Here is a 15,546-nt window from a genome sequence, read left to right as displayed (position 1 = left end):
CCCACGCCAGGCGCTGGGATGAACCCATCCGGGCTGTGATGGGGAGGGAGAGCGGGCCGGGCGCTGCCGTCACCGTTGGGGTTTCCAATGCAGCCCTGGGGTTTCATTGGAATTCCCGATGTTTGGAATCGAGGGATAAAATCCTGCCTCTGAGGTGCTGATGGCAGCGGCACCTCTGCCCCCTCCATCCGCTGATTCCCAATGCACTGATTGATTCCCAATGCACATCCCTGTCCCCTCAGGCCACGCAGAGGGACTCTGTGTCCCCCTCAATCCCAAATCCCTGATCCCGGCTTGGCTGCCGGGAAGGCTCTCAGGGAAACTGCTCTTGTCCCCAGGGATTCCTTCCCTTCCCAAACACCAGGATGGAACAGAGGATGCTGCCTGTCCCTCCTGCAGCGACTGCTTGGGAAGCTCCCATATTCCATGGGCTCTTCCCAGCCCTATTCCTAAGGGTTTACCCCCCATCCCCATAGGCTTAGCTCCAGTTCCCAAGGGTTTAGCCCCAATTCCCAGGGGTTTGGTCCCAGTTCCAAATGGTTTAGCTCCAATTCCCAGAGGTTTAGCCCTAATTCCCAGGGGTATAGTCCCAATTCCTAAGGGTTCAACCCCAATTCCCAAGGGTTCAACCCCAATTCCCAAGGGTTTGGCCCCAGTTCCCAGGGGTTCAACTCCCATTCCCAAAGGTTCAACCCTAATTCCCAAGGATTTAACTCCCATTCCCAAAGGTTCAACCCTAATTCCCAAGGATTTAACTCCCATTCCCAAGGGTTCAACCCCGGCTCCCAAGGGTTCAACCCCAATTCCCAGGGGTTTAACTCCCATTCCCAAGGGTTTAACCCCAATTCCCAAGGGTTCAACCCCAGTTCCCAAGGGTTTAACCCCCATTCCCAAGGGTTTAACCCCAGTTCCCAAGGGTTCAACCCCCATTCCCAAGGGTTCAACCCCCATTCCCAAGGGTTCAACCCCAATTTCCAAGGGTTCAACCCCAATTCCCAAGGGTTCAACTCCCATTCCCAAGGGTTTAACCCCAATTCCCAAGGGTTCAACCCCAATTCCCAAGGGTTCAACCCCAGTTCCCAAGGGTTCAACCCCAATTCCCAAGGGTTCAACCCCCATTCCCAAGGGTTTAACCCCAATTCCCAAGGGTTTAACCCCTATTCCCAAGGGTTCAACCCCAGTTCCCAAGGGTTTAACCCCAATTCCCAAGGGTTCAACTCCCATTCCCAAGGGTTTAACCCCAATTCCCAAGGGTTCAACTCCTGTTCCCAAGGGTTCAACCCCAGTTCCCAAGGGTTCAACTCCCATTCCCAAGGGTTTAACCCCCATTCCCAAGGGTTTAACCCCCATTCCCAAGGATTCAGCTGCAATTCCCACCTGGAACAGCCCTGGGGGTGCCCCTTTCATGGCAATTCCCACTCCCTCCCCAGCACAGCCCCAGCTCCCTGCTGTGCCATGGGGCTGCTGAACCCTCATCCCCTTCCCCAGGTACCTCCCCCCGGGCTCCAAATCCCGGGATTTCCAGCTCCCTGCAGGGGTTTGGGATGCGGAATTGAGCCCGTGCCCTCCTGACCCTGTGCCCTTGGCAATGGGAATCGGGTGCTGTGGGGTCCTGTGGTAGGGTTTGGGGCGTCTCTGTAGCACATGGGGGTTGTTTAATGCACAAGCTGGAGCTGGGAGCAGGATGTGGGTTGGGGTTGGGGCTGGAAGTGAGATACGGGATGGGTTTGGGGCTGGGAGAGGGATATGGGATGTGGTTGGGGTTGGGAATGGGATATGGGATGGGTTTGGGGCTGGGTGCAGGATATGGGGTAGGTTTGGGGCTGGAAGTGGGATATGGGATGTGGTTGGGGTTGGGAATGGGATATGGGATGGGTTTGGGGCCGGGAATGAGATATGGGGAGGGTTTGGGGGGGGCTGGGAATGGGATATGGGATGTGGTTGGGGCTGGGAATGGGATATGGGATGGGTTTGGGGCCAGGAATGGGATATGGGATGGCTCAGGGGCTGGGAATGGGATATGGGGTGGGTTTGGGGCTGGGAATGGATATGGGATGGCTTTGGGGCTGGGAATGGGATGGGTTTGGGGCTGGGAATGGGATATGGGATGGGTTTGGGGCCGGGAATGGGATATGGGATGGGTTTGGGGCCGGGAATGGGATATGGGATGGGTCTGGGGCCGGGAATGGGATATGGGATGGGTCAGGGGCTGGGAATGGGATATGGGATAGGTCTGGGGCTGGGAATGGGATATAGGATGGGTTTGGGGCTGGGTGCAGGATATGGGGTAGGTTTGGGGCTGGAAGCGGGATATGGGATGTGGTTGGGGCTGGGAATGGGATGGGTCTGGGGCTGGGAATGGGATATGGGATGGGTCTGGGGCTGGGAATGGGATATGGGATGGGTCAGGGGCTGGGAATGGGATATGGGATGGGTCTGGGGCTCGGAATGGGATATGGGATGGGTCTGGGGCTGGGAATGGGATATAGGATGGGTTTGGGGCTGGGTGCAGGATATGGGGTAGGTTTGGGGCTGGAAGCGGGATATGGGATGTGGTTGGGGCTGGGAATGGATATGGGATGTGGTTGGGGCTGGGAATGGGATGGGTTTGGGGCTGGGAATGGGATATAGGATGGGTTTGGGGCTGGGTGCAGGATATGGGGTAGGTTTGGGGCTGGAAGCGGGATATGGGATGTGGTTGGGGCTGGGAATGGGATATAGGATGGGTTTGGGGCTGGGTGCAGGATATGGGGTAGGTTTGGGGCTGGAAGCGGGATATGGGATGTGGTTGGGGCTGGGAATGGGATATAGGATGGGTTTGGGGCTGGGTGCAGGATATGGGGTAGGTTTGGGGCTGGAAGCGGGATATGGGATGTGGTTGGGGCTGGGAATGGATATGGGATGGGTTTGGGGCTGGGATTGGGATATAGGTTGGGTTTGGGGCTGGGTGCAGGATATGGGGTAGGTTTGGGGCTGGAAGCTGGGAATGGGATGGGATGGGATGGTTGGGGCTGGGATATGGGATGGGTCTGGGGCCGGGAATGGGATATGGGATGGGTCTGGGGCCGGGAATGGGATATGGGATGGGTCTGGGGCTGGAGCTCTGTCCCCAGCAGGTCAGGGGTTCCGCGCAGGCTGCTTCAGGTGGGTACCAAGGCAGGGCTGAGTTCAGCCAGGCTGGGGAGGTGCCAAAGGGACCTGCTGGGGGTCACATCCTGCGGGAGGAGGCTGCTAGAACCAGCAGGGCATCCACATGAAGGAGCCGAGGGCAGCGCCGGTGGCGGCCCCCGCCAGCAGCCCCAGGGCCATCTGGTCCCCAGAGACCCGGTAGGGATCCTCGCGCACAATGACGTGGGTCACCCCCGGAGCTGCAAGGCAAAAGTGGGGGGGAGAATGGGGGGTGCCGAGGGGCCATCACCCCCCAGACCCCCCCCCCCCCCCCCCATCCGGTGCCACTGGGGTGGGAGGCCCCGTTCTGGGCCACCCCCAAATGAAGCGTCCATGGGGGGCTGTGGTGGGATGGGGACGGGGGCACCCACCTCCGTGCTGGGGGCCGTAGTGGCCGGAGCTGATGTAGGCGGCCTGGTGGGAGTCGAGGGGCACCGTCTGGTAGTAGTCATCGTCATAGGGGTCATAGACGTGAACCTGGAGCAGGGGTCAGGGGTGAGCGGTGGGGGGGGGGATCTGCCCCTGTCACTGCCTCAGTTTCCCCCATCCGTGTATGGTGGGGGTCTTGAAATGGGGCCCTGGAGCATCTGAAATGGCTCAGGCACCTGAATCACTTGTGTGTGCCCCTGGTCCCTTAGCCCTGCCCCTGGCACCTTAAACCTGCCCCTGCCACCTTAACCCTGCCCCTGCCACCTGCCTCCATTGGCTTAACCCTGCCCCCTGCCCCTGGCACCTTAACCTGCCCCTGGCACCTAATTAACCCTGCCCCTGGTACCTTAACCCTGCCCCTGGTACCTTAACCCTGCCCCTGCCACCTTAACCCTGCCTCTGGCACCTTAACCCTGCCCCTGGTACCTTAACCCTGCCCCTGGTACCTTAACCCTGCCCCTGCCACCTTAACCCTGCCCCTGCCACCTTAACTCTGCCTCTGGCACCTTAACCCTGCCTCTGGTACCTTAACCCTGCCTCTGGCACCTTAACCCTGCCTCTGGCACATTAACCCTGCCTCTGGTACCTTAACCCTGCCTCCATTGGCTTAACCCTGCCTCTGGCACCTTAACCCTGCCCCTGGCACATTAACCCTGCCCCTGCCACCTTAACCCTGCCCCTGGCACCTCAACCCTGCCCCTGGTACCTTAACCCTGCCTCTGGTACCTTAACCCTGCCCCTGGTACCTTAACCCTGCCCCTGGCACCTTAACCCTGCCCCTGGTACCTTAACCCTGCCCCTGGTACCTTAACCCTGCCCCTGCCACCTTAACCCTGCCTCTGGCACCTTAACCCTGCCCCTGGTACCTTAACCCTGCCCCTGGTACCTTAACCCTGCCCCTGGTACCTTAACCCTGCCCCTGCCACCTTAACCCTGCCCCTGCCACCTTAACTCTGCCTCTGCCCCTGCCTGGCACCTTAACCCTGCCTCTGGCACATTAACCCTGCCTCTGGTACCTTAACCCTGCCTCCATTGGCTTAACCCTGCCTCTGGCACCTTAACCCTGCCCCTGGCACATTAACCCTGCCCCTGCCACCTTAACCCTCCCCCTGCCACCTTAACCCTGCCTCTGGTACCTTAACCCTGCCTCTGGCACATTAACCCTGCCTCTGGTACCTTAACCCTGCCTCTGGCACCTTAACCCTGCCCCTGGCACCTTAACCCTGCCCCTGGCACCTTAACCCTGCCCCTGCCACCTTAACCCTGCCCCTGCCACCTTAACTCTGCCTCTGGCACCTTAACCCTGCCCCTGGCACCTTAACCCTGCCTCCATCGACTTAACCCTGCCTCTGGCACCTTAACCCTGCCTCTGGTACCTTAACCCTGCCCCTGCCACCTTAACCCTGCCCCTGCCACCTTAACCCTGCCCCTGGCACCCTAACTGTGTCCCAACACCTAAACTCTGCTCACATTCCCCTTAACCCTACCCCTGTCACCTTAAATCCTGTCCCCATCCCCTTCGCTGTGTCCCCCGTCCCCTTGTGTCCCCATGAGCCTGTGCCCCCATTCCCTTAACTCGGCTCCCATTCCCTGTAGCTCTGCCCCATCCTCCTACCCCTCCCCTGTCACCTCAGCTGTGTCCCCTCAGCACTCTGTGTCCCCACACCCCTCTGTGCCCGCTCTCCCTGTAGCTTTGCCCCCGTTCCCCTTAACCCTGCCCCTGTCCCCTTGAGTTGCGCCCCATTTGTCACCTTGGCCCTGCCCCATCACCCCCGAGCACTGCACAGGGTCACCCTCTGCTCAGTGCTGGCTCTGAGGTCACCAGTGCTGCCGCCTGCTTTTCCTGGCTGGCTCTGCGGGATTCCCTGAGGACACCCCACAGGCACAGGGGCTCGGGGAGGGGATGCTGGGATCGGTTGGGACCTTCTCCCACATCCTGCCCGGAGCCCAGGCTGGGATGGGGGCTGCTGCTGTGCGGGATGGAGCCTCACCGGGGTGGATTTAGCCTCCAGCACGGCCATCTTCCAGGCACTGTGAATGGAACAGAGGGGCCTGGGTTAGAATCAGAGCAGGGTTTGGGCTGGAAAGGACCTCAGAGCTCATCCACTTCCAGGAGCTTCTTCCTTAAATCCAATCTAAACTTCCCCTGTTTCAGTTTGAACCCATCACCCCTTGTCCTATCCCTCCAGTCCCTGATGAAGAGTCCCCCCACCAGCATCCTTGTAGCCCCCTTCAGACACTGGGAGCTGCTCTGAGGTCTCCCCGCTACCCAACACCACGGGGATGGGCACAGGGTTAAATGCTCTCCCTGGAACAAGGGCAGTGGGAATGTGACACCTAAATTGAGGGGAAAAGTGGGAAATGGATGATTTTCCATTCAACTGGGATCAAGCTCAATTGATTAAGCTCAGCTTGGCCACAGCTGAACATCTCCCTCTATCTAAGTTCAGCTGAAGGTTTTCTGCCTTTATTTCCTGTATTTTAATATATAAATTCTTATCTCTTTTTATCAAAACCCCTTGATTTGTATGAAATGAATAGAAATGAAGCCTTATAGACAGGAATAGAAGGGAACGGTGCTAAAAGCGGCTCTTTCCCCCTCCTGGGCACAGCCTGCAGCCCACTAGGACATCACATTCACACTGTTTATCACCAAATGCCAATGAAAACCCCTCCCCAGTGCTCCTCAGATTTCTCATCCATGAGGAAAACCCACCCTGCAGGAGACCAACGGCTTCACAATAACCAGTGTGGCTCTAAGTTATTCAGTGGGAAACCCAACAGCCCCCAGTCTGTGCCCGTTGTCCTGTAAGTGAATGTGGATGTGCAAAGGAACAGGGGCTCGTGTGGACTCAGCCCTGGGGTGGGATTGGGATGGGGCCCTTTCCATGCTTGGATTGAGAGGATGAAAGACTGGATATGACCTGGCTTCAGTGTGTGCTTGAGCCCAGAACCCCCCCGTGTGCTGGGTGCACCCCCCAGAGCGTGAGCAGCAGCTCAGGGAGGGGATCCTGCCCCTCTGCTGTGTGAAGGGGAGACCTGAGAGCAGCTCCAGTGCCTGAAGGGGCTGCAGGAAAGCTGGAGAGGGGCTTGGGACAAGGGATGTAGGGACAGGCCAAGGGGAATGGCTTTAACCTGCCCGAGGGGAGACTGAGCTGAGCTCTTAGGCAGAAGCTCTTCCCTGGGAGGGTGCTGAGGCGCTGGCACAGGGTGCCCAGAGAAGCTGTGGCTGCCCCATCCCTGGCAGTGTTCAAGGCCAGGTTGGACACAGGGGCTTGGAGCAAGCTGCTCCAGTGGAAGGGGTCCTTGAAACTGGATGAACTTTAATGTCCCTGCAGCCCAAACCAAGCTGTGGCTCCGACTCCGATGACAAAGCCACTGACGGGGTTTCAGTGCTTACACAGCATCGTCCTCGCTCTCTGCACACAGCGTGGTCTTGGAGCCGTCCCGCTGCACAACCATCAGGAGGCAGTCGCGGCTCTTCCCCTCGGGCGGCTGCACGTCTGGAAAGGGAAGGGGCAGGATGCAGCCTCAGTGACAGAGAGGTACCCAAGTCCCTCCCCATCCACCTCCCGGGCTCCAAATCACCCCCGGGAGCAGCTCCCACCCTGTGTGCTGCTAAAGGATGGAACCATTCTGGACCAGCAGGACACCATGCTTATAGCTCGGGTTTAATTCAGGCTCCAGCTTCACTTGCAAGGCAGTCTCAGAGTGACTGTGAGCCGAGCTGGGATCTCAAAGGTTAAAAGCAAACAGGAGCTCAGAGCTGACAAGCAGAAACTTCCACCCCCACAGCAGAAAGCAAGTGGAAATGCAGATAATTGCCCCAAATGGGAGGCCAGGGGGCTGAGCTGTGCTGCCTCTGAGTGTGCAAGCACCCAAATGATGTAGAACTATGAGGTTTGTTTGTCTTCCCCCATTCCCAAAGCTCGGTGGGACCCTCTGGAGAGCGGGACCCTTTGGGCTCCTGCTCCCAGTGCTGCATCCCAGAGCTGCCACTGCCACTCACAGCCCAAGAAAGGCGCTTTGTGAGCAGGCCGTGGGCTGCTGAGGCTGAGCTGAGCTGCTGCTTTGTTCTGCTTGTTTGTGCTAGACAGTGATGGGAGGGCTGTGGGATGGTGCTTAGAACAGGCACAAACCAGGAGGAGAGGTTCCCCTTCCTTCCCTCCTTCCTTCTCCTTCTTCATTAGGATGAAGCTCTTCCTTGTGAGGGTGCCGAGGTGCCCAGAGAAGCTGTGGCTGCCCCATCCCTGGCAGTGTTCAAGGCCAGGTTGGACACAGGGGCTTGGAGCAAGCTGCTCCGGTGGAAGGGGTCCCTGCCTGTGGCAAGGGTTGGAGCTGGAGGAGCTTTGAGATCCCTTCCAACCCAACCCATTCCATGATTCCCCATGGAAAAGCAACAGAAGATGCAATGTGCATCTTTCTGGTGCTGGCTGGGAGTTAGAAAGGGGTGAATTGGGCAGCCTGGATTGTTTGGACGTGTGCAAGTACAAGCAGAGCATCGTTTATAAGGTTCCAGCTCCATGGAGACCCCTCCATGGGGTGGGTTTGGGGAACACAGAACTGGGGACATGGGTCTCTGCTCACCTCTGCACTCGTGGCCGGTCCTCACGTCCCGGCAGCTGTACTTGATGTGGATCCGTCCGTCCATGTCGCGCTGCGTCTCGTCATGGTAGTACACCAAGCTGCCGTCCAGGTACAGCACAAACCAGTTTCTCTTCCAGCGGCGCAGGATGGAGCCTGGAGGGATGGAGATAGAGGGAAAAGACCCCGGTGAGGCCCGACACCCAACACCATCCCCTTCCTTTGCGGCCGGATCCCAGCACCCCATCCAAGAGCGGCTGCATCCCGCAGGACACCCGTCCCTGGCAAGAGGAGCTGGGGCAGCGTGAGCAGGTGGCTTTAACTGAGGCAGGGCTGCCAGGAAGAGCCATCAGGATGTCCTGGTGCTGCCCCACTGTGTGCGGGAGCAGATCCAGCCCCGGCCATGGAGCCGAGCGTCTGTTTTCATGGCAGACGGCCCCGCTCTGCGCTTACATAAACCCAGGAGCGGCTGAGCCGTGATTCCCTCGCTGCTGTGGATTAAGCACCCAGGATGGGGGGTGTTGTCCCCCCCTTCCATGCTTCCTCCCGGCATTCCATAGCCCAAACCTCTCCAGGTGTTACCTGGGGGGGCTCCCAACATGGGATGCTCAAGGGTTGTACTCACTCTGCCGCCAAAGCCAACCGCTCTTCACCAGCGCCATGGCTGCGGGAGGGATTTCCGGACCTGCTGCTACAGGAGAAGTAATGGAGTTAGAGCAGCAGCTCCCAGCTCAGCTCCAGCTCCTTTCCCAGCTTTCCCCCTCCCCACAGCTCCATGGAGTGAAGCGGGACGGGGATCCACCCTCGGTGCTCCTGGGATTTGGGGGGGGGGGGGATGAGCCGAGTGCATGGGTTAATCGGGGTTAGAGACAGACGTGGGATTTCATCCTGTGGGAGATGTGCAGGGGGGAGGAGGAACTCCAGCACCTTTCTCTCTGTCATTAATCTCATTGGGATTTAGGGATTATCATCCCGTGGAGGTAAGGGGGGAAATCCGGGCCATGTATGAAACAGGCAACAACTCCCCATGGCCCCAGTAACTTTCCATGGCAAACCACAGCCCCGCTGCTGCAAGAATGAAGTCACCACTCCCCGGGTCCCCAGGCAGAGCCAGCACCCCAGGGTGCTGTTCCCCGGCCATGGCACCCATCAACCAGGGACCCCAGCGCCCTGGTGCTGGCACCTTGGCATCCCACGATGGATCCAGCACTGCCTGGCTGGGTCCCCTCCTGGTCTAGGGGCACAACAAGGCTCAGACATCCCCCCCCCCCCCCCCAAGTGCCTCTGTACCGGTGTTACCCAGCACCCAGCTCCTTGGATACACACGTTCCCCTGGAGTCCTCAGCCCTGGTACCTGTGTCTCATATGCCTCTGGTACCCCTGTCCTCCCAAAATTACGGCCCCTGGGTACCCCCACCCCTGGCACCATCACCCTCCTCTCCTCACACCCCCCAGGTACCCCATCCCTTGGGATTCCCATCCCTCAGCACCCACATTCCCCTTGCACCTGCATCCCCCTGTATTTGCAGGTACGGTACCCACATTTAGTGCCCTCATCCCACATCCCCTCGTCCCACATCCTCTTGTCCCACATCCCCCGGTACCCACATCCTCTTGTCCCACATCCCCTGGTACCCCCCTGCCTTATACGCACGTTTTGGGGCACCCCCTTTCTGCATTCCTCTGGTACTCACCTCCCTCAGTGCTGGCACCCCCCCGTACCCTCACTCCCCAAGTACCCCCATCCCGGTACCTCCGTCCCCGTGCCCCCCATCCCCTTCCCCGCCGTTCCCGGCGCGCTCACCCCCGTATTCTCACCCGGGACACCCCCCCCCCCCCCTCAAGCCCCTGATCCTCACCGGGAGGAGCCGGCGCGGCGGGTCCCGTTGCGGGCAGCGCTGCGCTCCGCTCCCGCTGCCCGGCGCTGCCCGCCCGCACGGAGCGCCGGGAGCTGTAGTCCGGTACCGGCAGGGGCGGGCAGGGGCGGTGGAAGCATCCTCAGGTGCGGGCCAGAGGGAAATGGCGCTTTCCAGCCCTTCACACCCCAAAAGCAGATGCCCGGGGTACGCGCGGCCGGGCTGGGGATGGCCGTGGTTGATCCAGACGTGACCCGCTGGGGATGCAGCGCCTCCAAGCCCCACTTTGTCCCCTGAGCCCCCCTTTTCCTCTGGAGATGGAGCGCGGTTGGGAGCAGCCGAGGGATGAAGCGGGACTATGGGGGCTGCAATTAAGCCACACGGTGGAGGTAGAAGCTTTGGGAGGCTTCAGCCCAAACAGGAGCCCCAGAGCCATGCCCAGGGAGGTGAGGGGGTGTCATGGGGTTTCCTGCTCCAGGAAGGGACAGCAGAGGGGACCAGGGATATGAGATGCTTGGGGGATACAGAATCAGATTGGTCATAGGGGCTTGGAGCAAGCTGCTCTAGTGGAAGGTGTCCCTGCCCATGGCAGGGGTTGGAGCTGGAGGAGCTTTAAGGTCCCTTCCAATGCAAACCAGTCGCTGACTCCATGACCCTCTGGTGCTGGGAGTGGTTCTGAGGAGCTGTTTAATTTCCCAATGGGCTCTTGCTGGATCGAGCATCAGGAGCATATCACTGGCAGGAGTATAAGTAAGGAACAACCCCAATTTTAACCAGGTAAATGCTCACCTGTCTTGAGCTTCTGAGTGGAGTGAGTTTTCCTTTGGGATATAATCAAGCTCTGACCTGGCTCCTGCTGGAGTTAAAAGCAAAACTGTCCCTAGTTCTAGACATGGATGGGCTCATGTCACACGTGCTCAAAGAACACCGGGCTGGAAAAGTGGCTGGAGCTGTGGCTGCACATGACAGGAACCTTTCAGCCTGACAGAGATGGGTAAACCTGCTTGGAGAGAAACCAAAGGGAAGTTAGGAGTGGAGGAGAGCCTGGGATACATCCCTGAGTCTGCTGCCAGCCCTCAGGCAGATTTGGAAGTCACAGCCTGGGAAGAAAACACAAGAGTGAATTATCCAGAGGCATCAAGAGCCAAGAACCACCCAACCCCTCGTATCCACTGCTCTTCTTCCACAAAATGAAGAAGTGTGAGCATCAGATCAAAGGAGGTGATACTGTCCCTCTATTGAGACCCCACTTGCAGCACTGTGTGCAGTTCTGGTGTCCTCAGCATAAGAAGGACATGCAGCTGTTGGAGCAAGTCCAGAGGAGGCCACGAGGATGAGCAGGGGCTGGAGCAGCTCCTGTATGGAGCCAGGCTGAGAACATTGGGGCTGTTGAGCCTGGAGAAGAGAAGCTGTGTGGAGACCTCAGAGCAGCTTCCAGTGTGTGAAGGGGGCTACAAGGATGCTGGGGAGGGACTCTTCATCAGGGACTGCAGTGACAGGACAAGGAGTGATGGGTTCAAACTGAAACAGGGGAAGTTCAGGTTGGAGATAAGGCAGAAGCTCTTCCCTGTGAGGGTGCTGAGGCGCTGGCACAGGGTGCCCAGAGAAGCTGTGGCTGCCCCATCCCTGGCAATGTTCAAGGCCAGGTTGGACACAGGGGCTTGGAGCAAGCTGCTCCAGTGGAAGGTGTCCCTGCCCATGGCAGGGGTTGGAGCTGGATGAGCTTTAAGGTCCCTTCATCCCAGACCATTCCATGATTTTATGATTCTATGAAAATAAGGACCAGCAAGGCACAGCTATCTATTCTATAGCTCTCCATACACAGATGTGGGGCATGCACAGGGAACTGTGTGGCATTGTGCTTGGACAGGGACATGTTCCCATTGAGACAAACCTGAGGTGGGAGCCCAAAGCCTCCTCAAAGCTGTATTTGCTGCCCAGGGAAGGAAATGGCACGTTTCCCATAGATGCACATGAGCACCGGAACCAGTCAGGTCTGAGACAACTTCAGGAGCTGGTGCTGGCTGGTGTTCCACTGCTTAAAATACACATCAGGTTATTTATAGTCGAGGCAGAGCTGATAATGAAGATGTTTATTAAGCATATGGCAGCACTTAATACAGCAAAACCTCATCTACTGCAGCAGGCTCTTAATGTAGAGCCTCTTCCCTCCCCTTCCTCCAGTGCCCGCTTTGCAGTGGCCAACAGCAGAAGGAATTTGATGCACCCCAGAACCCCCCCCACCGTGTGCTGGGCTGCACCCCCAGAGCATGAGCAGCAGTTCAGGGAGGGGATCCTGCCCCTCTGCTGCGTGAAGGGGAGAACCCCCTGCAGCCCTGATCCAGCTCTGGGGCAGCAGCACAAGAGGGACGTGGAGCTGTTGGAGTGAGGCCAGAGGAGGCCATGGAGCTGCTGTGAGGGCTGGAGCAGCTCTGCTCTGGAGCCAGGCTGAGAGAGCTGGGCTGGGGCAGCCTGGAGAAGAGAAGGCTCCTGAAGGGGAGACCTGAGAGCAGCTCCAGTGCCTAAAGGGGCTGCAGGAAAGCTGGAGAGGGGCTTGAGACAAGGGCCTGTAGGGCCAGGCCAAGGGGAATGGCTTGAACCTGCCCGAGGGGAGACTGAGCTGAGCTCTGAGGCAGAAGCTCTTCCCTGGGAGGGTGCTGAGGCACTGGCACAGGGTGCCCAGAGAAGCTGTGGCTGCCCCATCCCTGGCAGTGCTCAAGGCCAGGTTGGACCCAGGGGCTTGGAGCAAGCTGCTCCAGTGGAAGGGGTCCCTGCCCGTGGCAGGGGTTGGAACTGAAGGAGCTTTAAGCTCCCTTCAACCCAGATCAGGCTGGGATTCTACAGTCTGTAAATTAAATTCCCCCAGCTGCACACAGATTGATTACACAGGAGTTAAGCTGCAAGTACCCATCAGTCAGGGCACACTCACACAGCTCTGTGCATCCCTCCACACTGCTTATCAAGCTACAAAACATCCTAAACAGTTCAGAGACACACATTTGGCAGTCAGGGGCCAGGGCAGAGAGTCTGCTCTGCAATGAAGTAATATTAAAGTCCCCTTAGGAAGGGATTTGGGCTGAAATTCGGGTTACTCACTGGTATTGGGCCTCCCCTCTGCAGGTAGATGCATGCTACAGTTTGGTACAAATTGTTCTTGAAGCTTTTCTGCCACGTTGTCGTGAGCTCTGCCACAGGACCTGCATAATTTGTCTCCTTGGCAGCAAAAGGACACACTGCAGAGGGAAAGAAAGAGATGCTCTGTTTCAAACAGCAGCACATTTTCATGGGGTGGAAAACCTACAGCTCTGCACTAATGGGTTCTGCTTGGCTGCAGCCCTTGGTCGCTTGCAGGGAAGACATTGAGCTTAGGACAAGGAGGAGAGGAGGGAAACAGCAGCAACAGCAATAAAAGAGCAGAAATAAACCCACCAGGGAACAAAGATTGAGGCAGCCAAGTGCTTGTGAGGGACAGGGTGGAATGGAGGTGCTGGGCATTGCAAACCAAAGCAGGAAAGCACTGCAGCATCACTCTGCTTTCCTCTGGAGGAGACAATGGTGCTAAGGGTGGGATCTGGGGCTTGGTTTATTTATTTTGTGTAAACTGTTTTCTTTGGGGGGAGTTAGATGGGATAAATTTGGGGCTCACTGGGGGGAAATGGTGAGCTGCAAACTTAGGAGGTTATTTCCAGCTGGTAAAGCTGTGCAAGTGGGAGAAGGCAGAGGATGCGATGGGAACAGGCTCAGCTCCTCACCTGGGGGAGCCACATCATGGATTTCCCAGTGTTTTCTTAGAACTATGGAATCCCAGCCTGGTTTGGGTTGAAGGGACCTTAAAGCTACTGCAGTCCCAACCCCTGCCACAGGCAGGGACCCCTTCCACTGGAGCAGCTTGCTCCAAGCCCCTGTGTCCAACATGGCCTTGAACACTGCCAGGGATGGGGCAGCCACAGCTTCTCTGGGCAGCTCCCACAGCAACTGGGTGCTGCTCAGCAAGAGATGGATGTGAAACTTCCACCTTGGTTTTCTTCCAGCTGGGCTCTGTCCTTGTCTCACCCGGGCAGCTGGAACAGGATGGAGCTGTCACCGAGCAGTGGCTCAGTGCGTGCTGGAGAACTTTGGTTGGAGCCAAAGCTTTGGGTTTTGTGTAGGAAACCAAGGGTTTTGGAAAGTCTTCCCACGTGTCACGTGATGCAGGAAACCAACATCCCCTGCAGGGTCTCCCCTGTGTCCATTTGCTGTGGAGGCAGATGGGTGAAGCCCTGGGGGTTCAGATGCTTAAATCTGGGGTGAGCTGCAGGTGAGGACATGCCATCAGTTGCTCTTTCTCTTACTAATATACGTTTGCGGGTGGGACAGCTTGGTACTTGGATTGCAGGGGTGATGCACCACCAATGTGGGCTGTTAAAGAGACCTCAAATCGTGCTGGAGGTTTCCCTTACTGTACAACACTGGGCATCACAGAATGGTTTGTGTTGAAAGGACCTGAAGATCATCCAGTTCCAATCGCCTGCCATGGGCAGGGATGTGGTGTATTTGACATGGTTTTCACAACAACCTCTTCCTATCAGTATGTCAAGCAGTGAGAAATGAAGTGAGTCGCTCTGGTACAGCCCTTGCTACCCCAGGGACCCTCCTGTTCCAACTCCCTGATTCCCCGGGGGGGGTTCCCATTGCTTAGGAAACAAGAGTGAATCTTGATGAAAAGCAAACGGCTTCAAAGAGCACCGAGTGTTGTGAGGGAGTGAGGAGGGGACATGGAATAGAATCAATGAGGTTGGAGAAGCCCTTTAAGCTCATCTGGTCCAACCTTCACCCCAGCACTGCCAAGGCCACCACTGCCCCATGGCACTGAGGCCTCGTCTCCACGCTGTGTGAACACTTGCAGGGCCGGTGCCTGCAGCCCTGCCCTGGGCAGCCTGTTCCAATGCCTGAGCACCCTCTGGGGCAGGAATTGTTCCTCAGCTCCATCTAAACCTGCCCTGGTGCAGCTTGAGGCCGGTTCCTCTTGTCCCATCCCTTGTTCCTTGGGAGCAGAGCCCAGCCCCTCCTGGCTCCATCCTCCTCTCAGGCACTTGTAGGCAGCCATCAGGTCCCCCCTGAGCCTTCTCTTCTCCACACTGAACCCCCCAGGTCCCTCAGCCCTTCCCCATCACACTTGGGCTCCAGGCCCTGCACCAGCTCCGCTGCCCTTCTCTGCCCCCCCTCCAGCCCCTCAATGTCTCTCTTGCAGCGAGTGCCATGGGCTCTGTGGTGCTGTGCCTGATGGGGTCAGTCCCTGGGTGAACCCCATTGCAATTCTTCCTCCCAGACCCCAGCACTTCCCAGAAACACTCATTTCTCACCCCAAACCGGGGTACTGAGCGCTGCTGACGCGGTTTGCACCCCCCTTGGAGCTGTGTGCACCCACAGGCGCTGCTCACCCCCCCGGGAAGCTCCATTTGGGTTCATCACTCCTGTGAGAGAAGTTCCTGCATTAAAACGTAAACCCCTCGTTTGTGCTCCCAGAGAA

General features: G+C 57.9%; 1 protein-coding gene across 3 annotated transcripts; it reads right to left on the bottom strand.

The window, feature by feature from the left end:
- Positions 1-3,136: 3,136 nt before the first annotated feature.
- PLEKHB1 (pleckstrin homology domain containing B1) lies at positions 3,137-10,130 on the bottom strand. 3 transcript variants are annotated; one of them, XM_057424804.1, is made up of 7 exons: positions 10,041-10,130; positions 8,807-8,872; positions 8,185-8,337; positions 6,998-7,100; positions 5,589-5,628; positions 3,540-3,645; positions 3,137-3,368 (listed from the first exon to the last, which is right to left on the bottom strand). In XM_057424804.1, the coding sequence occupies exons 2-7, from the start codon at positions 8,841-8,843 to the stop codon at positions 3,232-3,234; spliced, it is 576 nt and encodes a 191-aa protein (XP_057280787.1). In that variant the 5' UTR covers positions 8,844-8,872; positions 10,041-10,130; the 3' UTR covers positions 3,137-3,231. The 3 variants fall into 3 exon arrangements, with proteins under 3 accessions (XP_057280787.1, XP_057280788.1, XP_057280789.1); XM_057424805.1 differs by having other exon boundaries at positions 8,807-8,869; positions 10,041-10,106; XM_057424806.1 differs by lacking the exon at positions 10,041-10,130 and adding an exon at positions 10,009-10,029 and having other exon boundaries at positions 8,807-8,869.
- Positions 10,131-15,546: the final 5,416 nt, after the last annotated feature.

This window comes from Pezoporus wallicus, unplaced genomic scaffold, assembly GCF_028554395.1.
Source record: "Pezoporus wallicus isolate ANWC-B61680 ecotype Strahan unplaced genomic scaffold, APGP_CSIRO_Pwel_v1 contig_12515, whole genome shotgun sequence".
In the NCBI taxonomy this organism is placed as follows: Eukaryota; Metazoa; Chordata; class Aves; order Psittaciformes; family Psittacidae; genus Pezoporus; species Pezoporus wallicus.
This window is presented reverse-complemented; position numbering and strand designations above follow the sequence as displayed.

Excerpts from the sequence above, each read along its gene's own strand:
- PLEKHB1 (XM_057424804.1), bottom strand. The coding sequence starts at position 8,843 with ATGGCGCTGGTGAAGAGCGGTTGGCTTTGGCGGCAGA. Across the intron at positions 7,101-8,184 it reads GACCGGCCACGAGTGCAGAG|ACGTGCAGCCGCCCGAGGGG; the intron begins GTGAGCAGAGAC and ends TTCCCTTTCCAG. Across the intron at positions 5,629-6,997 it reads GAGAGCGAGGACGATGCTGT|TGCCTGGAAGATGGCCGTGC; the intron begins GTAAGCACTGAA and ends TTCCATTCACAG.